The sequence below is a fragment of the Globicephala melas genome, chromosome 12, assembly GCF_963455315.2.
Source record: "Globicephala melas chromosome 12, mGloMel1.2, whole genome shotgun sequence".
NCBI classification, from domain to species: Eukaryota; Metazoa; Chordata; class Mammalia; order Artiodactyla; family Delphinidae; genus Globicephala; species Globicephala melas.
Window position 1 is genome coordinate 64917077 of NC_083325.1, and position 27252 is coordinate 64944328.

General features: G+C 37.2%; 1 protein-coding gene across 6 annotated transcripts in view; it reads right to left on the reverse strand.

The window, feature by feature from the left end:
* SLC30A6 (solute carrier family 30 member 6) overlaps window positions 1-24202 on the reverse strand; it is a 76067-nt gene extending 51865 nt beyond the window's left edge. For 5 of the 6 annotated variants that reach the window (XR_009566271.1, XR_009566268.1, XR_009566269.1 and 2 more), the window contains exons 1-10: window positions 24147-24202; window positions 19681-19767; window positions 14496-14580; window positions 13426-13468; window positions 11400-11465; window positions 5618-5698; window positions 5110-5145; window positions 4273-4367; window positions 1494-1542; window positions 1066-1185 (exon numbers count right to left, since the gene is read on the reverse strand). Coding sequence is in view for 1 of the 6 variants with exons in the window: in XM_030857990.2 (XP_030713850.1) it covers window positions 1066-1185; window positions 1494-1542; window positions 4273-4367; window positions 5110-5145; window positions 5618-5698; window positions 11400-11465; window positions 13426-13468; window positions 14496-14580; window positions 19681-19767; window positions 24147-24149 (665 nt within the window). In the remaining 5 variants the exon portion in view is untranslated. The other variant, XR_009566272.1, reaches the window with a different exon arrangement.
* Window positions 24203-27252: the final 3050 nt, after the last annotated feature.

Here is a 27252-nt window from a genome sequence, read left to right on the forward strand (position 1 = left end):
ACGTTTCTGTTGACAGATAAATGGATAAAGAAAATGTGGCATATACATACATAAATATATACACAATGAATATTAGTCAGCCATAAGAAGGAAATCCTGCCATTTGTGACATGGATGGACCTTGAGGGCATTATGCTAAGTGAAATAAAAGGACAAATATGTATAATTTCATTCATATGAAGTACTTAGAGTAGTCAGATTCACAGAGACAGAAAGTAGGATAGTGGTTGCCAGGGGCTGGGGGGAGGTAGAATGGGTAGTAATTATTTAATGGGCACAGTTTCAGTTAGGGAAGATGAAAAAGTTCTGGAGGTGGATCGTGATGATGATTGCACAACAAAGTGAATGCACTAAATGCCTGTGCAAGTACTGAACTGTATGCTTGGAAATGGTTAAAATGGTAAATTTTATTTTATGTATGTTTTAACACAATTTAAAAGCAGAATGCAAAGGAATAGACTGTAGTAGCATTCACTGAGACACAAAGTACAAGAAAAAGCAGTTTTGGGGATGGGGGAAATAGGTTCAGTTGAGGTGGACATGAACAGAAGATATGCTTTTCAGAATTCAGTAGAGATCTGGGCTAGAAATAAAAATGTAGGAATCACGTAGAGGTAGTAAATAAAAACATGATTGTATGTGATATGCTAGGAGAGTATGCAAAATGGCAGGGAGTCACCGAATCACGTCATAAAATTAAGCTTAAGGCTGCTAAAGTCTCTTTCCTAATAGACTTGCTTTTCTTAAAGTTGATTCACATCTACTTCCTGTCTTCCCTCACTCAGCAACAGTCGCTGTGATTCATCTCTCTTTTACTCTCTTCTCAGTCTCACTCATCAGGTCAGCAGTAAGGAATTTAAACAGTTTTCCAGCCTGCATTATAGACTGTGGTGAAAATTTCTTATTGAATCCAACCCCCATAATTTTTCAGATGAAGACACTTGAGGACAAGACTTGACCAAAGTTGCACAGGTCACAAGCAAACATGCTATAAGCTTAATCCCTAGCCATCCTACTGATGCCCCAGGAATCGAAACACACTTGATAGCAATAAAAAATACTTACTTAATTTCAATTAGCATATAAGTAATACAAAGAGCAAATGCTCCAGCAAGATCAATCAAAACAAATGGATTCATTCGGGGAAGGAAGATACTGCTAAGTCCTGGAATAATTCCACACAAGCTATGAAAAAACAAATAAAAAGAGTATTCATTAGTAGAACTTACGTAATACTGATGAAAGTCATATAAAAGATGACTTGTATTTTAGTATATCTTTTAAAGAAAGCAAAGAGAATTTGGGAACAAAACTCTCACTTGTAAAGGTCTCTTATCTATCACCAATTAAAAAGTAAGAAAAAGTAAAGGGAGAATAAGAATCTCATCTGTGAGATTCACGTAGTAACCTCAGCAATAATAATGCTGAGACAGATGCATTTCTTGGGCATTCCTTTAACGTTATGTATATCATGAAATCCCATAACATCTTACCTTCGACTAAGATCTGCAACATGCTCTTGAAGCCAACTCGTACTAGCAGCTTTAAAAAGAAAATATTTAAATTATGTGTATAGAATAAACCATTACCAGAAATACTTGATTCTTAAATTTAAAAAATAAGTTCGGTCATGACTGTATAACATTACAAAAGATCACGTTATTCCTCAAATCTAGAACTTTTTTCTCTTTTATGCCTTTAGGATACTAAATGAAAAGCAGTTTCAACTGCAATATACAGCTGACCTGAAGGAATAAGTGAACTTAACGTATTTCATTGCTACTATTAATTTGAAGTTTTAAAGGCTTATTATAGTGTAAAGCGAAGCTTCCTAACCAGTGTGCTGAGAATGGGTTGCAAGTACACGGATTACTAACTCGCTCAGCTCTCAGAAAGGGCAGGTGGGAATCTGGCTACATGCAGACGCCTGTCAGTTACTGTCCCTGGACAAGTAGCCTTCAGGCTCAAGCATCCTCTTACATTTATCCCATGGTGCTACAGAAATTCTCATTTTTTAATGTGTACCATGATGTAAAAAAGATCGGCAAGCCATATAAAAAGTAGCCTGGTACAGCAGTTTAAGAGCAGACTCTGATGCCAGAATACCTGGCTTCAACCCCAGCTCTGCCCTTAACTAGATGTGTAGCCTGAGACAAGTGACAATCTCTCAGGGCCTCAGTGTAAAATGGGGATAATATCAATAAAATGATTTACCTATCGTTATAGGAAGAATTAAACGGGTTCTATGTAAAGCGTTTATCACAGTGCCTGGCAGATAGAAAGTGCTCAATATTATTTTCCACTTAAATTTCAACTAATGTTGTATAATAAATTTTGATGCTTCTGTGAACTTTCATTTCCAGCTAATAAAAATACAAACTAGATGATCTTTCTAGAAATAAATTTGGCAATATACATCAAAGACAAAAAAATAGTTTTTTTTTTTTTTTTTTTTGCTGTACGCGGGCCTCTCACTGTTGTGGCCTCTCCCGTTGCAGAGCACAGGCTCTGGACGCGCAGGCTCAGCGGCCATGGCTCACGGGCCTAGCCGCTCCGCGGCATGTGGGATCTTGCCGGACCAGGGCACGAACCCGTGTCCCCTGCATCAGCAGGCGGACTCTCAACCACTGCGCCACCAGGGAAGCCCAAAATAGTGTGTTTTTAACCCATTTATAATTTCTTCTTTGGGAAGAAGAAGTGGAAATGCATACAAGAAATTTGGTACAAAAAAGGGTGGGGCTGCCCTGGTGGCGCTGCCCTGGTGGCACAGTGGTTGAGAGTCCGCCTGCCGATGCAGGGGACACGGGTTCGTGCCCCGGTCCGGGAAGATCCCACATGCCGCGGAGCGGCTAGGCTCGTGAGCCATGGCTGCTGAGCCTGCGCGTCCAGAGCCTGTGCTCCGCAACGGGAGAGGCCACAACAGTGAGAGGCCCGCGTACCGCAAACAAAACAACAAACAAAAAAGGGTGGTTACAGCATTATTTGTAAAAGGTTATTTATATATTATTCTATGTAACAATAGACTGTTTAAAAATATTCATGACAAAATATTATGCAAGCCTTCAAAAATCATTTTTTCAAAGAGTATTTAATGACAGGCAATACTCAAGACATAATGTTAACTGAAAAAAGCTAAACATAAAATTGTTAATTGATACAATTCTAAATATGTAAAAAAATATATACATGTGCATAGAAAAAAAATTAAAGGAACAAAATAGAAATGTTAACAGATGTTATCTCTGGGTCATGAGATTATCAATACTGTTTCTTTCTTGTATCTTTCTGATCTTCACAGAGAGATACAGTTTCTAAACCTCTGTACCTTCTTAGAATTTCTAGAATGAGCATTATACTATTCTAATAAAGTTTTTTCTAAAAAATTCTGGTCATCACAAATATCATTATTTAATGTTCTAGTTCATGCAGTAATTCTTAAACTCTAATTCATACAAATACAACTCATACTTTGTAACACTCAGGAAGTTGTTTAAACCTGAATGGGTATTTCAGAAAGCTTTCTTCCCTTGGTTATCTTGGTATTCAAGTCAGTGAGATCTAAAAAGACCCTCACCTATTTTTGCTTCAAAGTACAGGTGTGTGGGTCTGTGTACACAGCCCACTTTTGTTTTTACCTCACTTCTCCATCCATCAGTGGTTAACCCTTTGTAGGTTAGTGGGATTCCAAAACACTGAAATTATTGAAAAATGCCAATAATTTAGACCACTGGAGTGAAAAGTCTATCTGAATTTTTAAAGACTTGAAAATAAAAGAATACATCAAAAGGAATAAAGTTTTGCTACTTTCAAATATATGCCTACCCACCATTGCCCAAGAGAAGTTCCTGGGAACTTATCTAATTAACAAAATACAATTATTTGCAATGAGCATAGCAACTAGTCTATGTACACTGATGCTTCTAAAATGCTTGCAATAAAAAAAAAAAAATGCTTGCAATAAACTTTTCTTAGGTAGGTTATACATGTAAAATCTCATTCATGTTATTTGGTAAATGTAATTTTTTACTGCATGTAATTTAATACATAAGTCAGTTTTGCCTGTTTTTAAGTAATATGTTATTTTAAAGCTTGTAATAATTAGATTCCGTTTCATAATTTTTTGCTCAGAGAAAGACTTTAGAACCTTTGGGGTAGTCCTCTCTTCTCTTCAGGATATACCTTCTCATTGATCTATGAATTAACGAAACAAACAAAAGACCTGTTTTTATGAGAGGTTAATTGGTTTTTTATTAATGGTAAATAAAAACATACCTTCAGAGACATAAGCAAAAGGTTTATTCCGAATAGAAAGCATTGTGAACAGGTTGAAAGAAAGAGCCACAAAAGTACCAACTAATAATCTTCCCCTGAAAAAAACAACACTCATGATTATTTTTTTCTTGGTAATGTCAATACGTAATTTCAGCATGTAGAGAGACTAAGAGATGGGAAGGCAGACTGGTCTGCTTCAATGGTTTAGTATTTGCAGAGCCAGAATCTGAACTTGGTTCTAGCCCCATGACCAATGTCCTGTCTACTGTTGCTCCACCTTACACAGGACAAAAAAAAAAAAAAAAAAGACTCTTAGCATTAACAGTATCTTCTTACAGGTAATTGCTGTTATAAATTTTTAGAAATGCTAATGGTATTTGGTTTACAGTCCACTGGCCGGGTCAGACTGTCCTGAATTAAACTGATCAGAATAGGTAAAGTCCACATAGTTGGCCACTATGTTGTAAATAATAGCAATTCCATCTTTTCTACAGCTGCTACTAAAAGACTTGGAGGATCCAATCTTAAATTACAGAAGACCAGATGGGGCTGGCTTAGGATATTGACCTGGGCCTAGAAATACCAAGGGACCCAAAATCAGGGCAGAAAGGCCTTCCTGTTCAGTATAAAAATTTAAGGGCTTGGGAACAGTTAAGGGTGAAAAGAGGGAGTCTTGGGATTTGGGGATTTTGCTTGTGAAATATCAATGAAATATATATTACCACACTCTGAACTCTGATATTGGCCAAAGTAACCACTATTAAATAACATATCAATTAATAACTGGGAATCAAACACAATAGTAAATTATATGTTATGTCAAAAGCAGAATCTCACGTGTGTATTTCAGGCTGCTCCAAAAAGCGTTCTGCACTAAAAGAAGGAAATAATGTATTAAATAAGTCCTACAAATTATAAAATTATAAGACTTTATTAAATATATAATTAATAAATTCACAAAACTTTTTAAATATGATAACCAACTGTTGATTATTAGTAGTGATGAGACAAGCAGACCCACAAATTATCCTCAAGGTGTAATTCAATCTTTCTCTACCAAACCTGTTTCAATGGGTTTGTACTAAGCATTAAAACATGTCTGTGTGAATCCTTTCCTTTCATTCACACCTATGACTAAATTTAGTAGCATCAAAGAAGGTAATAAAAGAAGGGTGAAAGGAAGGGAGAAAAGTCTGAAACATGAAGAAATTGTACTATCAAAACTCCAGCACTGCTCATTTTATTTGTACCCTTCCAACCCGACGTGTCTCACTGGATTCTTTCATATTCCCAAAGGTGGCATAGGTAGAATTTGCAGTGACAGTAACATTGTATACAAATGTACCTTTCTTTTAATATAAAGAGAGCTCCCAATTGTGCCAAGACTGTGGACGCAAATACAGCCAGGACTTCTAATCTTTCAAATCTGCAATTGGAAAATTAATCAAATCAGCCTAATTCTTTCAATTCGCAAACTAGTATCTCGAGAACACATTCATTCACTCACTATACATGTGCCTACTATAATCCAAACGCTGTTAAAAAGGACTACAATTTCTAGAATGACAATAAACAATGAACATCACAGATTTTGAAAAGAGTGCCTATTTGTACAACATATACTCCTTAGGGCTTTTATTTTCTAGAAATAACCATTATTATAATAACAGCACTTAATTGACCCATCTTGTGTCAGACACTGGTCGAAGTGTTTTAACATATTACCTCATCTAAATCCTTATGAGGGTTAGTTTATCCACTTTTTTTTTTTAAAAAAGAGATAAGGAACCTGAACCCCAAAGAGGAAAAGTAACTGTTTAGAGTCATACGGCTTGCAAGTGAAGGAGTCAGGTTTTCAAACTCAGACACTCTGGCTCTAGAGTTCATGATTTTAACCACTACTACACTGCCTCTCCTATCTACACACAATTACAGTTAACTGAATATGTCTTATAATCCCTAAGCTATCAGCTGGAGGCCAAGGGCTGTTGTCTTATTTATCTTAGTTTCTCCCACTGCACATAGTTTAATGGCATTCAACACCTGTAAGTATATATGCTTAAAATTTCTCAAGGAAATAATTATCTTCAGAAACGATAATAAAATAATTAACGATGTTCATCACATTAGTTGTTTTTTCCCTCAAATGAGTTGATTTAATTCTAGGTGGTACAGAATTCAGAATATTCAGGAGATAATAAAATAATAAAGGACATTCATCACATTGTTATTTATAATAGAAAAATGTTGGAATCAACAACATACCATTACACATTATTACAAATATAAAAGAAATGTATTTACTGACTTGGAAGGATGGAAATGAAAAAAAGTGGGTTATAGGAGAGTATGAAAAAAACGGTATGTAAATGTAGCAACATTATTTGTGGTAATTGATAAGTTGATACTAAAGTGTGTATTGAAATGCAAATGGTGTAGGAAAGCAAAGACAATCTGAAAAAGAACAAAGCTGGAAGATTTACACTACCAGATAACCAAGATTTCAAAACAACAGTAATTGACACACTATGGAACTAATTCAAGGATAGACAAATATACCAAATAGAAAAGAGAATCCAGAAACAAACACATACACAGTCACTTGATTAATAAAAAAGTAGCACATAAAAGCAATAAAGAATAATTTTTTTCAATAAATAGTGTTTTATCAAACTGAATGGCTATATAGAAGCAAATGTGCCTTGACCTTTACCTCAACCCATACACAAAAATCAATTCCAGGTCTTCCCTGGTGGCGCAGTGGTTAAGAATCCGCCTGCCAATGCAGGAGACACAGGTTTGAGCCCTGGTCCGGGAAGATCCCGCATACCGCGGGACAAACAAGCCCGAACACCGTAACTACTGAGCCTGCGCTCTAGAGCCCGTGAGCCACAACTACTGAGCCCTTTCACCACAACTACTGAAGCCTGCGTGCCTGGAGCCTGTGCCCCGCAACAGGAGAAGCCACCGCAATGAGAAGCCTGTGCACTGCAACGAAGAGTAGCCCCCGCTTGCTGGAACTAGAGAAAGCCCGTGCGCAGCGACAAAGACCCAACACAGCCAAAAATAAATAAAATGAATTAATAAAAAAAAATCCTAGGGCTTCCCTGGTGGCGCAGTGGTTGAGAGTCCACCTGCTGATGCAGGGGACACAGGTTCGTGTCCCGGTCCGGGAAGATCCCAAGTGCCGCAGAGCGGCTGGGCCCGTGAGCCATGGCTGCTGAGCCTGCGAGTCCAGAGCCTGTGCTCCGCAATGGGAGAGGCCACAACAGTGAGAGGCCCGCGTACCGCAAAAAAAAAAGTCCTAAAAAAAACCCAAAATCAATTCTAGTTTGATTGTAAGCCTAAATGTGAAAGGTCAAATGGTAAAACTTCTAACTAATAACAGGGTAGAATATCTTTATTCTGGCCAAGATTTCTTGACAAGTACACAAAAAGTATTAACCATAAAGGAAAAGACTGATAAATTGAATTTATCATTGAAATTAAAAACTTTTCACTCATCAGAAGATAACTTTAAGAGAATGAAAGAGAAATAGGAGTGAGAGAATATATTTATGTATAAAGAACTCCTATATAGATCAATAAGAAAAAACAGACAACCCAATCTAAAAATGGATAAAACACTTCAGCAAGCATTTCACAAAAGGGGTAATCTGAATGGTTAATAAACATAAGAAAAAGTGCTCAAATACTCATCAGGAAAATAACTTAAGCCTCAATGAGATGCCACTGCACACCTAGAATGGCTTTAAAAAAAAAAGGCAATACCAACAGTTGGTAAGGACATGAAGCAACTAGAACTCTCATATACTGTCAGTGGAAATGTTAAATTGGTAAAACCACTCTGGAAAACTGTTTGGTATTATCCTATCTTCTAATGACGAATATATGCAAATCCTATGACTGAGTAATTTCAAAGACATATGCCCAACATAAATGAGCACACATGTATACCAAAAGAAATGTACAAGAATGTTCATAAGTAGTTTTATTTATAATACCTAAAAGCTAAAAATTAACTAGGGCTTCCCTGGTGGCGCAGTGGTTGGGAGTCCGCCTGCTGATGCAGGGGACACGGGTTCGTGCCCCGGTCCGGGAAGATCCCACATGCCGCAGAGTGGCTAGGCCCGTGAGCCATGGCCGCTGGGCCTGAGCGTCCGGAGCCTGTGCTCCGCAACGGGAGAGGCCACAACAGTGAGAGGCCCGCATGCTGTAAAAAAAAAATTAAAAAAAAAAACAAAACTAAATTCCTTTCAATAGCTGAACATATAAACAAATTTTGATATATTCACATAATGGAATTTTAGAGCAATGAACAAGAATGAACTACTGCTATATGATGATATATATATTGTATCCCATTTATATGACTTCAAAAACAAGCAACAAGAATCTGCAATGACAGCAATCAGAATACTGGTTACTTTTCTCAGGGTTTGACTCTGACTTAACATTAAGTCATTAAAGGAGGCTTTGGGAGAACTTGTAATGCTTTATATCATTATCTAGATAGTAGTTATACAAGTATATTTATTTGTTAAAATTCATCAAACTGCACAAGGATATAAGACAGAACAAGCTACAGTCCCTGCTACCAAGAAATTTATATTTTAAAGGGGAAGACAAAAAAAAACAAAACAATTAATTGCGCTTCCCTGGTGGCACAGTGGTTAAGAATCTGCCTGCCAATGCAGGGGACACAGGTTTGAGCCCTGGTGCAGGAAGATCCCACATGCTGCAGAGCAACTAAGCCCGTACTCCACAACTACTGAGCCTGTGCTCTAGAGCCCGCAAGGCCACAACTACTGAAGCCCGTGTGCCTAGAGCCCGTGCTCCACGACAAGAGAAGCCACCGCAATGAGAAGCCCACGCACCGCAACGAAGAGTAGCTCCCACTCACCGCAACTAAAGAAGACCCGCGCACAGCAACGAAGACCCAACACGGCCAAAAATAAATTAAATAAATAAATTTTGAAAAATTAATTTATAAGTTCTATACAGAGAATTATAGCAGTCTGATGTGACAAGAAGCTAACTAGGTGATCTATTTTAGAATCCATTTTAGATTGGGCCCAGTCACTTAATGACATTAGCATTTAGTGACATTAAGACTGGAATAACAAAACGGGGCTAATCTCGTAAGAATCAAGTGAAGAGCATTTCCAGGAGATAGAATAGTTTGTATAAAGACCCTAAAGCAGGAATAAGATGTGTTCAAACTACGACGGAAAGAAAGACAGTGTGGTATAGACGGCATGAGAGTGGTAACTTGAAAAGAAGTAGGCTGGGTCTAAATCATATAAGGTCTTTGTAAACGAGGAAAGGGGTCAGGATTTTATTCTAAGTATGACAGGAAACAACTGGATGGTTTTAAGAAGTAGAATGATAGCATGATTTAGGCTTAAAAAGAAAAAAAACACTGAAGAAAAATCCCAAAAAAACACTGGTTTCTATATGGAGAATGGACTGAAGGGGGGTAAAAGCAGAACCATGGGGACCAGTTAGGATGCAAGACATTGGTTAAGGCAAGAAATGAAGGTAGTTTGGTTAGGATGGTAGTAGTGGAGATAGAAACGGGGGCAAGGACAGATTCTGGATGTGTTCGTAAGTTATCTTGACATAACCTGCTCATGGATAAATGTGGGTGATGAGAGAATAATCAATGATTTTACTTGAGCAACTGAGTGGTGGTATATTTGCTAAGATGTGAAAAACTGCAGAGGAACAGATTTGGGGGGAAGAAAACAAGAATCCTAGCTTGAATTTAAGACATGAATTAGACATCCATGTGAACCTGGCACGAAGGTAACATGACATGAGATAAATCTCAGTGCTGGAGAACTGAATTTTGGAATTATTAAATATAGATGATACTTCAAGCTATGTGACTGACTGCAATTATATTTGATTGCTCCCTCTTTTCCTATTCACTCTAAGCAACTAGGCCAAAATGGGAGCTGTCTTGTCCTTATGTGACCTTGTCTCCTGGCCACAGGAGCTGATCTAAAGACTAACATCTATACCAAGGTGGACCAACCAATAGTTCTTTCTCACTATTTTCTAGAGCTGGGGAATCCTTTCGTCTCAAGGATGAAGGTGAGAAGGTTCAAAGTTTTGCTACAAGCTATCATTCCAGGATAGTGGAGAAAAGTGGTCTGAGAAACTGAAACTGACATGCAGAGAAAAGCAGGCCTTTTGAGGTAAGAGAAAGACAATGTCCTGAGTGTTCTAGTCCCTATACCAGTTTACCTCAGTCTTCCCACACTTTGGTTATGTAAATTAACATTTTTCCCCCAAACTAGTTTGAGATGGATTTCTGTCACTTACAACCAAAAGCCTTTACAAATGATTATCATATCAATCCAACTCTATCAAATTTCAGTGACACTTATAAATATCTTCATTTTGCACTAAAATTTCATGTTTACTTTGTCCCATTATTTAAGTAAAACCTGATTTTGTTCAAAAGAATATAATCTCAATAAATGGTATGGTGGAGAAGAAAGGTAAGTTTTGTCCAAGAGTTTCTTCACCAAAGTTAAATTCTTCTTTCAAGTTGTTTCCTTGAATCTGAAAAGAACTCATTTTTTCTAACATATTTTAAAAAATCCTCTGATATAAAAGATTATTTTCTAACTTTCAGTAATTTCTAAACTATAGAAACAGAAATCTCAAAATCTTTGTCAGTTCACTGCTGTCACAAATACAGTCTTAAGATAAAAATACATCTCTACCGCTGCATTAATGTTAAACTATATCCCACTTACTTTAACATCTAGAAGATACATACATGAAAATCCTTTGTACTTTCTCTAGCTGGAATAAGAGATTACCAAAATATTAAAGAACTTAAAATGAACAATTTATGTAAGATTTGTTTTATAAAATAGAAAAAAACTAATGTGAACATTTTACTTTAATATGATTTAAATTTAAACATTCATGTTCCTTATCTAGAATCCTCTTGGAAGATGTTTTTTTATCTACTTTCACTATCTGATCACTATTCCACTAAACAGGCAGCATTTATTTTCTACAAGTTCTCTAGCTAGCTCTTTACTGCCTGGTATAACTACTACTTTAATAGCGATAAGTTAGCAGAAAATAAAATAATTTGAACTTACCCAAATGAATAGGCAGGGCTACGTTTCCTCATCATTACCCAGTAATTTATTAAACATGTCATTAAACTAAGTAAAAAGGAAAATAAGTTTAGCATTAAAACTAGAACTAGAGGACTTACAGAAAGAAATTTAGCTTTCAGAATAACTAAATTGCTAAAAGTTAATAGTGTTTGCAGACTAAACTAACAACAAGTTATTCTAATAATTTATAATCTAATCACAATAAGCACCCTAATGTGAGTTTTAACATGGGGAGAAACTGAAAGAAGTTATGATATACCATTAAGACACTAATAATAGAACTAATAGAACCTAAACCCATAGTTTCTCTACTCAGAAAGTTATCCGCCCTAAATGGTTTCCATAACTGAGCCTGCAAAAAATGACACAGTAATAATAAGTGCAATTTACTTGATTCTAGGCATATACAATACATTTTAAGTTTAATAAACTTTATTTAATCTCTGTTAAAAGTTAAACTAAATATTAATAACACCTTGACAACATTCTGGATGGGATAAAGTTATGGTTACTTTCTTAGTGGAGATTCACTCTAAAACAACTTACTACAGTGTGAAATTCAGGTAATAACTATCTGTTTTAGACCAATCAAGAAGATTTAGTTATGTGACTGATGAAAAAGACATCCCTATAACATACTTCTATGGCACGGATCTTGGAGACATATGGTCTAAGCATTCTGCAACCTTTATTTGGAAATATGAAAGGTCCCCAAAGCAGGAGCCAATAGGTCGTCTCTCTAGCTCACAATTACATACATACTTTGCAGTTATTAACATCCCTCATTTCTTTTCACACCCACATGGTTACAGTGGGACCTAGTATGTTCTTATGTGTTCCTGCTCCCTGGTCACAGCTGACTCATCTACAGGTAGGCACCTGACCTAAAGTCTGGGTATTATCTTTTCTGTTGCTATATAAATGGGGTATTTTCTTCCAGCAGATCTTCTAATTATTATTTGTACATATGGTCCATGTTGATAATTTTACTTATTTCACAGATAACTTTCCTTTAAGTAAAGAAAACTTCATAAATTCAGTGCAACAAACCTTTTTTTTAGTTTAATTTTATCGTTTTATTCAAAATAGGACATTTACACAGAAATGTTTATAAAGCACATATGTACATTTTAACAAATAGAAAAAAAACACCCATTTAACCACCAATCAAGGTCAGGAGTAAAACACTGGGGAAGCATTCTGGAGGTCTCTTTTCTGTTTTTCAAATGAAGTATATACAGTTGATAACAAATTCCTTATTAGCTTCAAAACATTAAGAAGGGTCTTCGCTGGTACCACAGTGGTTAAGAATCCGCCTGCCAATGCAGGGGACACGGGTTTGAGCCCTGGTCCAGGAAGATCCCACATGCCACGGAGCAACTATGCCCATGTGCCACAACTACTGAGCCTGCGCTCTAAAGCCCACTAGAGCCCGCAAGCTACAACTACTGAGCCTGCATTCCACAACTACTGAAGCCTGTGCGCCTAGAGCCTGTGCTCTGCAACAAGAAAAGCCACTGCAATGAGAGCCCGCACACTACAACAAAGAATAGCCCCTGCTCGCCGCAACTAGAGAAAGACCGCACACAGCAACGAAGACCCAGTGCAGCTAAAAATAAATAAATTAATTAATTAAAAAAAAAAAACAACACAACACTAAGGAGGGGACTTCCCTGGTGGCGCAATGGTTAAGAATCTGCCTGCCAATGCAGGGGACACAGGTTCGATCCCTGGTCTGTGAGGATCCCACAAACCATGGAGCAACTAAGCCCGCATGCCACAACTACTGAAGCCCTCACGCCTAGAGCCGGTGCTCTGCAACAAGAGAAGCCACCGTAGTGAGAAGCCCGCGCACCGCAATGAAGAGTAGCTCCCACTTGACACAACTAGAGAAAGCCCGCGCATAGCAATGAAGACCCAACACAGCCATAAATAAATAAGTAAGTAAATAGGTAAGGAAGGAAGGAAGGAAGTAAAAACATTAAGGAGCGTTTTTAAAACTTACCTAAAAAGATCAAAAATGGTCAGGTAAGTATAGGCAGTTAAAGCTGCAAAACAACAAAAAGACTGATTAAAATGTTACTGAATCCATTGTTAGGAAATACAGCAAATCACCAAAACTGTTCATAACAGGGACATCCATCACCGGAAAACATGAGTCACTGATTAATCTCAAATGTTGGCAATTATCTAGTAAATTTGACTAATACATGTAGCCAAAGTTGGTTAATACAAAAGCTTACTTTAGAATCTGATTTCTCCATCAGGAAAAAATGAAGCAGTATATGCTCAAAAGCCCTGAGATCAATTTTTTGCCTCCTTCTGTCATCGGAGTACTATTTTAAATGTATTTTTAAAATAGCAGGATGAAAATAATGGTAAATAAAAACATAAGAGTCATGACACAAGAAAAATATTAGATTTCCCTTTTCAAGGAAAACTCAATAAATCATAAAATTTTATTTATACACTACATAAATTGAAGAACTAATCTCTCACATTAAAAGGAAATCAAATCAAATCTCACAAAAAAGATACATGCACCCCAATGTTCACAGCAGCACTATTTATAAAACAGACTCACAGGTATAGAAAACAAACTAGTGGTTACCAGTGGGAAAGGGGCAAGATAAGGGTAAGAGATTAAGATATACAAACCACTATGTATAAAATAGATAAGCAACAAGGATCAATTGTACAGCACAGGGAATTATAGCCATTATTTTGCAATAATTTTTAGTGGAGTATAATCTATAAAAATACTGAATCACTATGCTGTATACCTGAAACTAATATAATAATGTAAATCAATACCTCAATTAAAAAATAAAAAGAAATCTTAGTTTTTCAAATAGATTTAAATTTTTTTTTAAAAAAGCTCATTTTAGATAATGCCTAACAACTGAACCAAATTTTATAGCTTACAAGGTACTTTTGGAATAGATTTTCTCATTTAAATCTTTTGAGTTATAGTTCAGAATAATATATTCTATGTAAAGGAAGACATACCTTTATTTATTATAAGAACAATAAAAGTGAAATAATTAACTCCTAAAAATAAGAATAGTGACATACCTATACTATTAGTGGAACTGCACCACATTAGCAGGAAGCCAGTACATGTTAAGTTTATTGCACCAAAGAGCAGTATCTTCCAGGACTGTGAAAAAGAAAATCATTCTTATTTGTACAATGCTGACAAACTTCTCTGGGTCCATTCAAGTTGCTGTGATTCATACTCTAATATTCAAAGGAATAAGCACAACTTGTTTCAAAAAGTTGAAGTGCCACATTTTCTAAAACTACCAAAATTATCATCAAACAAGTTACTATTATAATATATAAGCCTAAACGAATAATTCTAGAAGGGGAATTATTCTAGAGAAAATAAATTCTGACACACAAACTCTCAAATAGTTGAGAAAATATACTGACATTTGAATATAATTTTGTCTCCATAAACATGTAGAGACAATGATAAAAACAAATGGGGCAAAATGTAAAGCAATTGATGAATCTGAATAAATGGTATAAGGGAGTTTCTTATACTCATAACATTTCTGTAAGTTTGATGGTACATCAAAATAAAGTTACCCTGCCCACCCACCCACCAAAAAAGAGCAGTACTTGGTTATTTACCAAGTAAATTGTATGAAATAGGACTGCAAAAGAGGGGAAGATTACCACAGTTTAGAAGTTCACAGAAAAGGGAGGATCTGAGATACACCTTGAAATAGCTAGGATTTAGAGGGAGGAGGAAGAGCATTCTAAAAATAAAGGAAGAAGAGATCAAGTGAACTGTTTTTTATTTTTGTTCTGCTCCTCTCCCTATAAAGGGAGACCTATGCTTGTTTGAAAGTAGAGATGAAATAAATTAGTGAAAAGGTAGTTATTTTGAGGTGTTAAAATTAAACATGTAATTGCTAAGGTCAAGTATGGTATGGGATAGAATGGTTTTACAATACAGATGAAAGGTGTAGGTCTAGAAAGGAAGAACACCACCCGTGAGAAAGTGAGAAGGGTAAGAAGGTAACGGAAGAGAAAGAGAACTTGTAAGGCAGAAAGAAATGACAGTGATGTAACACAGAGGTAACAGTCTTGAAAGGAAGACGCAAGGCCATTTTCTAAAATTAGGGGATATGATAAAGTAGCACTGGAAACTTAAATCTAGAAGAGGATCTGCAGAATAGATGTTATGGTGAATATACTATTGAATCATCAAAAAGAAGAACAATAATTACCAACATGAATTTATGGCAGACACCATTGTGGAACTTCCTCTACACCCACGAGCAAAACCAGAAAAGCAAGTGAGATAGGGATGTTAGAGACCTGAGAACTGATATGATAGGTTAACAAGACAAGGGACTCTAATACTAGTGAGAACATTAATGAAATGACTGGATATGGGGTCTAGTCAGGACAGGGATTCAACAGCAGTCAGAAAAGGAAGATAAAGCATTTAATGCATGCAGTTCTAATGCTGAATCAAGCTATTAATCAACAAATATTTGAGTATCTATTTTGTAACAGACACTATTCTAGGCACTGGAGATACAGCAGTGAACAAAACACGGACCTTATAATCCAGGTGAAGTGACAGACAATAAGCAAATATATAAGGTCAGGTGGTGATAAGTGCTAAAAGAAAAAATACAGTAAGAACACAGTAAATGGAAGACATGGAAGAGCTGCTCTTCTAGATAGGGTGGTCAGAAAAGACTCCTTTGGTAAGGCGACATGTGACCAGAAATCAGAAAGAGGCAAAGGTAATAAGCATGCAGATATCTGGGAGAGAAAATGGGAACCACAGTGCAAATTCTTTGAGATAGAAGAATGGCTGAGGACAGTCAGACAAGAGAGCTGAGAGGGAGTCTGGGGCTACATCAAGTAGTGTCATGTATGCCAGGAAAAGAACTGGGATGTATTCCAGATGAGATGGAAAGTGACTTAGGCTTCATTTTAAAAAGCTCATTCAGCTACCCTATGTAGAATATACTGCATAGGGGCAAGGATGAAAGTAGGAAGACCATTTAGAATGTGATTGCAATAAACCATGTGGGAAATGATGGTGGCTTTGAACATGGTAGGAAGGTGTTAAGAGTCAGATTCTGGGCTTCCCTGGTGGCGCAGTGGTTGAGAGTCCGCCTGCCGATGCAGGGGACACGGGTTCGTGCCCCAGTCCGGGAAGATCCCACATGCCGTGGAGCGGCTGGGCCCGTGAGCCATGGCTGCTGAGCCTGCGCGTCCGGAGCCTGTGCTCCGCAACAGGAGAGGCCACAACAGTGAGAGGCCCGCGTATCACAAAAAAAAAAAAAAAAAAAAGAGTCAGATTCTGAGTATTATACTGAAGATAGAGCCGGCAAGAATTACTTATAAAGCAGATGTGAGGAGTGAGGGAGAGATTGGTAAAAGTGACTCCAAGGTTTCTGGCCTGAGCCATGTAGTGAAGGAGTGATAGAAAATCAAAGTTCAGGTTTGATCATACTAAATTTGAGATGCCTATTAGATACCCAGGTGAAAATGTTGAGAAGTCCATTATATATAGGAATTGGAGGTAGGGAAGAAGATAGGGACTGAGATATAAATATAGGGTCATCAGCATATGGTAATGAAAGTAAACAAGAGAGGCCAGAGCTCCATAAGCCCTGGGACACTCCAAAACTTAAAGAGGTCAGAAAGATGAGAGGAAAGTAAGAAAGGAGACTAAAAATAATGGCCAAGTAAGTAGGAGGAAAATCAAGAGTGGCATTTCAGAGTTCAAATGAATAAAACTGCTTTAAGGTGGAAGAGACTGTTTTTCGTCAAATGCCACTGAAGGTCAAATAAAATGGGAAGTGAGGATGACCATTGCTTTTGGCAACACAGAAGTTATTAGTTACCTTGTAAAAGCTGTTTCTGTGGATAAGTGGGGACTGGTTTTGTTTAATAGAAACGGGCAGGAGAGAAAGTGAACAAAGAGAGTAAAGACAATTCTTCTACGTACTTTTGTATAAGAGGAAGCAGAGAAAGGAAGCAGTAGCTGAGAGTGGAATATATGGCATGTAATTATGACGCAAGAAGGAGAAGGAGAATGATTCAAGAAGGAACAACAATGCAAGAGACAGAAGGAACCATTATAGAAATGCTGTCTTTGAGTAGGCAACAGTGGAAGAATTGGCCTTATATAGCAGATCAGACAGTTCATTCACAAAATAGGAGGGAAGGCAGAGTGTTGGTAGATATGCTAATGACAGGATGCGGAAGTTTTCTCCTGATTACTTCTTTTCCCTCAGCGAAACAGGAAGCAAGATGAACAGGTTAGAATGGGGATGAATAAGCTTTTGGGAGTCTGAGGACAGAAGTGAAAGAAAATGGTATGAAACTGTCACTTAGGAAACTGGAAACTGAATAAACTAGGAACATACAATATGGGCCACACTAATGGCATACTTGATCATGAATTTAAAGTGAGACCAGTCAGCATGGTTTTGTGTTTTTTTTAAGGTTACATTCTGTTGCTTGCATGCAGGTACAGAGTAGGAAAAAAGTGGACTTAATGAGGTTAAGGATTTGCCAAGCAAGTATGATAGACAGAAGAGGGGCACAAAGGAGTTGAAGGCATATGCAAGAAAATGAAAATGATGGACCAGAGAATCTAAATTGATAAGTAAGTAAATGAGGATAAGAGAGGTGAAAAATAGTGAAAATATAGCAGAGTAAAGGACTGGAGGCCCTAGTAATAGGAGTGAACTGGAAAGACAGATAGTGACTGATGAGTAAAATGCTTAAATTGAGACAATGGGAGGATATAGTTATTACAAATGATAAGGTTTATGGTATGATCATAGGAGTGGATGGTTGGGAGGGATACAGGACAAGGTTATTTGTGGTGAGGAACTGAGAGGTAAGGATCTTCCACGTGAAATATGAAATCACCAAGAACTAAGACAGGAAAAGCAATGAAGAGATAAGCCAGGTGTACCTCTTAAGATTTAAATTATGATAGAGGTTATCTGTACAATTCAGGTGTTCCTATACTCGTTTTGTTCCTACTACCTATTCTGTGGTATACTATGCTTCAGTGAAGTGTACTGTTAAAGAACTTGCTGCTTCCTCCTGCAATATAGTTGCTTTCCATCAACATCATAAAGCTATAACTATCTGTTCTCAAGAGATCATCCTAAGGACTTCCCTGGTGGGCCAGTGGTTAAGAATCCACCTTCCAATGCAGGGGACTCAAGTTAGAGCCCTGGTTGGGGAACTAAGATCTCACATGCCACGGGGCAACTAAGCCCGCACACCACAATAAAAGATCCTGTGTGCCACAACTAGGACCTGATGCAGCCAAATAAATAAATAATTTTTTTTTTTTAAAAAGAGATCATCCTAAATGACTAAATACAAAAGAAGCAGATAAATTTCCTACCCATGGCTCTCAGAGTTTAACATTCAGAGATGATAATATTTCCAAATACTAGAATTAATGAGTTTTGACCATATCCCAAAGTTTTAGAAACAGGAGATATAGTGGTAAAAAACAAAGAAAAGAAGTCTTTAGTTTAGTATTGTAATACGTGGTCAATATCATTGCTACTGCTTATTATGTTACATTGAAGCTAGGATTATTTAAAATTCATCAAGTATTTGCTGGGTGCTTATTTTGTACTTCTATTAAAAAATGAGGGGATATATGTATATGTATAGCTGATTAACTTTGTTATATGGCAGAAACTAACACAACATTGTAAAACAATTATACTCCAATAAAGATGTTTAAAAAAAAAAGTGAGCAAAAGAGACATAGTCACTGCCCTCAGGGAGCTTACAGTATAAGACAATAATGAGAACAATGACAACAGAATAGTAATTAGAAGGTCTACACTGGTGACCAAAAAGGGTATCTATCAATTGTCTATTTATAGTCTCAAAGCATAACTTATTTTTTCTGCCTTACATTAAAAATGAGAAAACTTGGCTTCAGACCACACCCACTTAATTTGCTAAAAAAACTAACAACATAAGGCTATCACCAAACAATTTTTCTTCAAAATTCTTTAGAATTAGAATAAAAACTAACCAAAGCCTAGCTTCCTCCCAGGCAAAACAACTGTATACTAAAGTTCTGTAATTTTACATTAAAAATTACTTATCCAACATAAAAAAATGAAAACAATGTGATAGATCAAGAGTGATTTCTATTTGCCTTAAAAATTACCTTTCTTCAATGTTATGTTTGTGCAATAATTAAAATTAGGGTTAAGGAATAAAAATAACTTACCCTTCGATCAGCTGCTACAAGTCTAAATTCCTGCAATAACTTGCCAAAAAAAGATCTTTGTGGTTTTCTAAAGAGATGAATTGTCCCCTTTAAAGCAAACAAAAGTACACAAATCAGCATTTAAGTATCTAATCTTCTTCATTCCTGCGATATAGTAATAACAACTAACATTTCTTGAATGCTCATTATGTCCCAAGCAATTATTCTAGACATTTTGCATGTATTTACCTATTTAAGACTCACAATCATCTATGTGGTGGAAACAATTTTTAGTAAATTGTCTAAGCACACAATGCTAGTAATGGCTGAACAGGAATTCAAACCCAGGCATTTTAGCTCTAGACCAAACTCTTTTTTTTTTTTAATGGATTAGGCAATTTTGAACCAGAAAACCAGTTTGCCAAATAGCTTTATTGGAAAAAAACTATTACAATTTACCTAATTAAAGCTTTATATATGAAAGGTTTGGCAACTATTATTACAGGAAAACCTCTGAGTTTCTCTCTCAGGCATTCAAAGTATCTGACATCCTAGCTAGCTTCCATGGTCCCTGCTAGTACACGGTATGGTACTAGCAGAGAAAGGTCACGGCAGTGGGGTTACCAATGAGAGGAGAGACTGAGTGGTGATTACAGTGGGATTTAATACTCAAGTTCAGGAAACCATGTAAGAAAGCCTTAACATAAAGGAGAGCTCAAGCACACATAGGAAATTAGCCTGTGATTAAGGTAGTATCCAGTATCAGTGGGAGAAAGTATGAGTTATTCAATAAATAGTATTTGGAAAAAGGTAAAGTTGGATCCTTACTACTCACTCTAATTTTTCATTATTTTAAAATCAAAATATAAAACAACAGAATAATTGAAGAAACTCATGGATGTGTAATTTTATAATCTTGTATGTGGAGAAGACTTTTCTTAATAGGACATAAAACCAAGAAGCTGTAAAGGGGAAAAAATTGATCAATTTTACTACACTTTCATGATGGGAATACAATACAAAAAACAAAACAAAAAAACACCCTGGAAAAATAAGCTGTGAAAATCTTTGTTATTACAAAAGCAAAGTAATTGTTTCTAGGGGAAGAAAAACCCTTCACAATTTTCAACGGGTCATACATAATAATTTGATTGCTAAGTGCCATGTACTTAAATTTTTGGATTTTAATTTTAACAAAACATTTTCTTAGATGGTAAAGGCCACAATCACTATAACAACCATACTACATTTCTACCCCATTAAAGTTGGCCAATTTGATTCAAACACTGAATGAAGCTCCACAGATAGCAATGGAATTAGGAGTTAACAGATTAAAAATGTGAAAAACTTTCAGATCCAATTCAAGCAGAGGTATGATTTTCCTATAGTCAGCATCTAGAAACATCTCAATAGTTATAAAATGATACATCCCATTTCTTCAAGTTTTACATGTCATTAGTTGCATTATGTTTAGACTCAGGAAAGGCAGAAAATAGGCTGAGCTCTAGAAATCTGGCATTAACAAAAACAGCAAAATGTTGATAACTGTCGAGGCCAAGTTATGGCTACATGGGGGCTCATTATATTATATTCTCTCTACTTTTGTGTATGTATGAAAATTTCCACAATAAAAAGTTAAAGTAAAAAATATTTTAAAAAATGTAAAAATAAAGCATCATGAAAAACGTGCAACTAATTTTCATATCCAAATAAAGACCAGTGTATATGTATAACCCTAAGGCTCTGCTAAACCAATTCAGTTGAAAAGGAACAGTATGCTATTTTCACCTGGGATGTTAATAAATGCTAATGTCAACAAACATACTGTAGTCTTAAAGAATTATGTGTGGATATTTTGGTCCCAAAGATAAATTCTACTTAATACTGGTATCCTTGAATATCTTCTAACTTCAGCCCATTTTAAATTATTTCAGTTACTTTAAGTTTCAGGTTAAAGGACTTCCCTGGTGGTCCGGCTAAGACTCCGAGCTGGGGGCCTGGGTTCGATCCCTGATCAGGGAACTAGATCCCACATGCTGCAACTAAAAGTTCGCATGCCACAACTAAAGATCCTGCACGCCGCAACCAAGACCCAGCGCAAACAAATGAATAAATAAAAATATTTTTAAAAATAGTTTCAGGTTAAGACAATCAATAAGGTTTCTAAAAGGCAGAGGGCCATTTCTGATGCCATTCTGATAGTGGGGGAAAACCCACAAAAATCCTAATTTTCACGTCACTCTTTCCAAAATTATATTGGCTCTCCACTGCTATCAGGATAAACTCCAAATTTTACAACTTGGAACTCAATGCCTTCAATGAGTTAGCCTCAGTTTCTTTCCATTTTTTCCTCTTGCTCCAGATAAGAATCCTCAACTCCAATTAAACTGCTGTTCTCCTTGTCTCATGATCTCATGAGACAAGTATGAGATCTCTCATGAGATCTCATACCATTCTAGAGTAAAAAGGCCAGACTCATCTAATCCAAGCACTAATAGCCCTGAAGCACTTAGCAAGTTACCTGACCTCTCTGTTTCCTCATCCAAATGAGAGTAATGAATAGTAGATTAAGAGTACTGGAGTAAGGGACAAAGTACTAAGTTTACTGGTTCACTTCCTACATGAAGCCTTATTAGATTATTCAAACTATAGAGTTTTTTATGCCACTTGCTTTGTAATGAACCACAGGCTAGCCTTCATCTTGTCATCTTGCATGGTAAGTTAATTTTTTAGTAACTTCACTAATGACAAGGGCTATATTTCCTTGACATATTCTAAGAAAGCACTACGTTTTGCACATAGCACGTTATTAATAAATAATACATAATGGGTAACTTTAAAAATAAAACTTAAATGCTACTATTTCCCTTATTACTAATGTTTCATGCATAAAAATTTACTGCCATGGTCACTTATTCAGTGTTCTATAAAACAGATATTTATTGAAAACTTCCTCTGGGCCAGGCACTGTACAAAAGGCTCTGGGGAGATCAGAGTGAATACATAGGTCCTCCTCTCAAAAAGCTTACAGCCTAGGAAGTGAGAAAGACAAGTGAATACACAACTTTAACATAGTCTGGTAAAATGCACCAGATGTTACTGGTAAAAAGCACCCTCACAGGAGCGTAAAGGAGGCACTTAATAGGATGTTTAGACATGGCAGAAAGGCTCATGAAAGAGACTAAAGGACATGTTAAGGGTTATACTGATAAGGATGGCAAGACAGGAAATGGAGAGCAATTCTGGCGAGAGAAGAGCATATATGAATTCGGTGCAAAGGTCTAATTCTTAGAGCACAATCTGCAAGCTGTTCACTGTAGCTGGAATATGGTGTATGTATGTGTAAAAAGAGGCTGTAAAGGTAAGAAGCTAGACTACAGATATCTTTGCTTGCCATACTAAACAGAACTTTAGCTTTCAGGCTAAAGGAAAAAAAAACGGAAGAATTTTAAGCAAGGGAGTGGCATGGTCAAGTTTTAGAAACTTAACTCTGGCTACACAGTGGTGAATGTTTTGAAGGAGCACACAGCTATTTGGTCAGCAAAAAAAGTAAATTTTTACCCACTTTCTGCATGTAAAGGAAGGATTACAGGAAATTTAGAAAATATTTTCAAATATGTGAATAAGACATTTTTTCGACCATATCCACTCAAGGAAAAAACTCAGAGTGACAGTGCTGGGGCACAGAAACGTGGTCCTTTTATCATATACAGGCTATCAATAAGAGACCCATGAATTTTCTGATACAATGGTGTGTACCTCTTTTGACACTGAAATCACAATCAACTGCTTATCCTTAGATAAAATTCAGAGAGCTATATATTTGATTTCTAAAGGAATAAAATGACTAACACCTCTAACAAAATTTAAATACCACATCCCCAAAGCCATAAGGTATATTGGGATCTACAAACGCATACAAAAAATAAGCTGCAGTAAGAGGCACTATCAACACCTTGACTTTCGCCAGTCTTTGGCCTTCTGAAAGCTGCTGCCATACCCGGCTGTCGCACTCGATAAAGGCAAGTTGGAGACTGGGGCGTCAGCCTCAATACCCTACTAACCATCCTCTTTTATTTTCACCAGTGTTATCGTCACTACTGTAAGCATCACTAATACGGTCGTTGCTGCTGCGGACTTGTTTTCTGACCTTTTGTTGATGTTGTAGTCGCTGACACTGGCAAAGACTTTTATTTCTATATCAAGGATGTCATTGCAGGGAGGAGTCATAAACTCGCCCAGAGCCGAAAGGTTGGCCTGGAGCGGGGCCGGGGTCCGGAACAGCAAAGGAACCGGGTGAGGGAGCGAGGGAGCATCAGAGCTCTGGTGGCACGCTCTCGGACGCCAGCCGCTCCTCCCGGGGACCCCGAGCATAAGTCCGACGACCCCACCTCTGGGTGGCTGAGGCATTTCAAGGCCGCTTCAGGACCGGAAAGGATAAGAGGAATCATTTACGACAGAAACCCTCACAACCCTGGCCAACTCACCATGATAAGGAGCGGCACAGCTCCCGCCGGAAGACGGCCTAGGAGCTGGTTTTTCCCTAGAGCGGAAGGGGGTTGGGCATCAGAGGCCGATTGGCTGAGAGCGACGCGGGGGCGGAAGTGCGTGCACCGGCCTTAGGGTCCCGCTCCCCCTTCCCGGCTGCCCCTGCGTTCTATAGAGGCGAAGGTGGCGGCTAGAGCGACTCTTCAGCCCACTGCCGAGTTGTGGGTGCAGAGGTACGCGCTGAGGTCTTTGTCAAGAAGCAATTAGGGTTTCTTTGTAATGTTAGAAAAGTTTCATTGAGTCCTGAAGCGCTTTTACCTATGTTGTGTTATTTAATTTTTGCAATACCTTACGAAATAGATTACATTCCCATTTTTCAAGTGAGGAACCAGGATTAAGAAACTTGCCCAGAGACATACATCTAGTTTGCTGTAGTAGCTGAATTTGAACTCAGGCCGACTAATGACGGACTACTGTGTTGTGCTTCCTAAAATACTACTTCAATTCTATAAGATTAATTTTATTTTATAAAAGGGAAATAAAACACATCGAAATGTAATTCATTGGACAGAAATTGAATATGTAGTACGTGTGTATCAGGTACTGATTTCATGAAAATGATACTCTAGTAAGAAGAGACAAAACAAGTAGGAGAAGGAAATTTTTAAAATATATCGGTAAGTAGTGCCATTTAGAAAATAGGGGAAAAAAAAGAAAATAGGGTAATGGTATAGAGAGTAACTGGGTCACTAATTTAGAGAGGTAGTCAGAGAAAACTTCTCTAAGAAGATTAAATTTGACTTCCAAATGGCAAGTCTTTCTGTGAAGTTTTTTCTAGGCAGAATAAGTAATGCAAATACCTAAGTAAAACAAGCAAGGGTGTTTTAAGATCAGAAAAAATGTCTGAAAGTATGTCTGGAGAGTTGTGCCTGAGGGGAAGAAACAAAGAGAAGATCTAAGTGATAAACAGGGGCCAGATCAAGTCGGAATTTCTAATTAGGGGTAAAGAGCTTGGTTTTTTTTTTTTTTTTTTTTCTGAGACTGGAAGCCAGTGGACGGTTTTAACAACGGAGTGACCTTCTACATTTTGGCTGTGGTATGGAGAATGAACTGTAGATGGAAGATAATAGCTAACATTTATTAAGCACTTATGTGGCAAGCACTATTACTAAGAACTTAATGTATCATCTCATTTACTCCTCATAACAGCCCTTTGATATAGGTACTATTGTTAGCCTCTACTTGGAAAGTTGTGTGCCAAGGTAACACACCTAGTCAAAGGTGGACCTGGAATTCTGTACACCGTAGTTTTAAAGCCTTACCAACTACTCAGTACTTGCTACTTCTGGACAGGATTAGAATCAAGAAGGCAAGTTAGAACATTATTGCTTCATTTGCCCTGAGCAAATCATTCTCAATTCTTTTTTTTTTTTTTTAATATTTATTTGGTTGTGCCAGGTCTTAGTTGCAGCAGGTGGGCTCCTTAGTTGTGGCATGCGAACTCTTAGTTGTGGCTTGCATGTGGGATCTAGTTCCCTGACCTGGGATCCAGCCCGGGCGCCCTGCATTGGGAGTGCAGAGTCTTAACCACCGTGCCACCAGGGAAGTCCCCATTCTTGATTCTTGAAGTTTCTTTACAGTCTTTTTTTTTTTTTTTTTTGCGGTACGCGGGCCTCTCACTGTTGTGGCCTCTCCCGTTGCAGAGCACAGGCTCCGGACGCGCAGGCTCAGCAGCCATGGCTCACGGGCCCAGCCGCTCCGTGGCACGTGGGATCTTCCCGGACCAGGGCACGAACCCGTGTCCCCTGCACGGCAGGCGGACTCTCAACCACTGCGCCACCAGGGAAGCCCCAGTCTTTTTTATTTTAACAAAACTGGAATCAAACAGTACATATTATTTATAGTCTGCCTACTTCATGTAAGGATGTATTGTGACATTTTTCCCGTGTCTTAATTTTCTAGAATATAGTTTTAGTGACCTTAGAGAACACAATCATAGGCATGTGCCTTAATATCAATATATTTAACTAATTCCTTATTGATGAGTATAACAGGGTTTAGAGATAGCAAAAATAAATCTCTCAAGCTATTTTAAGAAGAAAAAATCTAATACAGGGAATTGAGTAATTGATATAAAATCATAGGAAACAACTAGACAGAAGATCAACAATGAAACAGAAGACTTGAAAAACACTATATACCTATTAGACCTACATATGTCTAGAATACACCATCCAACAACAGCATAATACACATTCTTCTCTGGTGTATATGGAGCATTCCCAGGACGGAACATTTGTTAGGCCATAAAATAATTTTCAATAAATTTAAAGGGATTAAAATCATAGAAAGTATGTTCTCCAAATATACTGGAATGAAATTAGAAATCCATAACAAGGAAATTTGGGATGCTCCCATCTGGTGGAAATTTGAAAAACTTAGTCAATGGATCAAAGAAGAAATCACAAGAGAACTTAGAAAATACGTTGAGATGAATGAAAATTAAAACTCAACATACCAAAACTTATTGGATACAGCAAAAGCAGTTCTTAGAGGGAAATGTATAGCTGTAAATGCGTGTATTAAAAAAAGAAGGATCTCAAATCAATAACCTAACCTTCCATCTTAAGAAACTAGAAAAAGAAGAGCAAACTAAACTTCAAGCAAAAAGAAGGAAATAAAAGGACTTCCCTGGTGGTCCAGTGGTTAAGACTCTGCACTTCCACTGCAGGAGGCACGGGTTTGATCCCTGCTCAGGGAGCTAAGGTTCCATGTGCTGTGTGGTGCGGCCAAAAAATTAAAATAAAAAGAAGGAAATAAAGCTTGGAGAGGAAATAAATGAAATAGAGAATAGAAAAACAATAGAGAGGGAATTCCCTGGCAGTCCAGTGGTTACAGTGGTTAGGACTCTCTGCTTTCACTGCAGGGACCCAGGGAACTAAGATTCTGCAAGCTGCACGGCCAAAACATTAATTAATTAATTAATTTTAAAAAAGAGAAAACAAAACCAAAAATTGATTCTTTGCAATTTTCAACAAAATTGACAAAGCTTTACCTAGACCAAGAAAAAAAAGATTCAAATTACTAAAATTGGGACTTACCTGG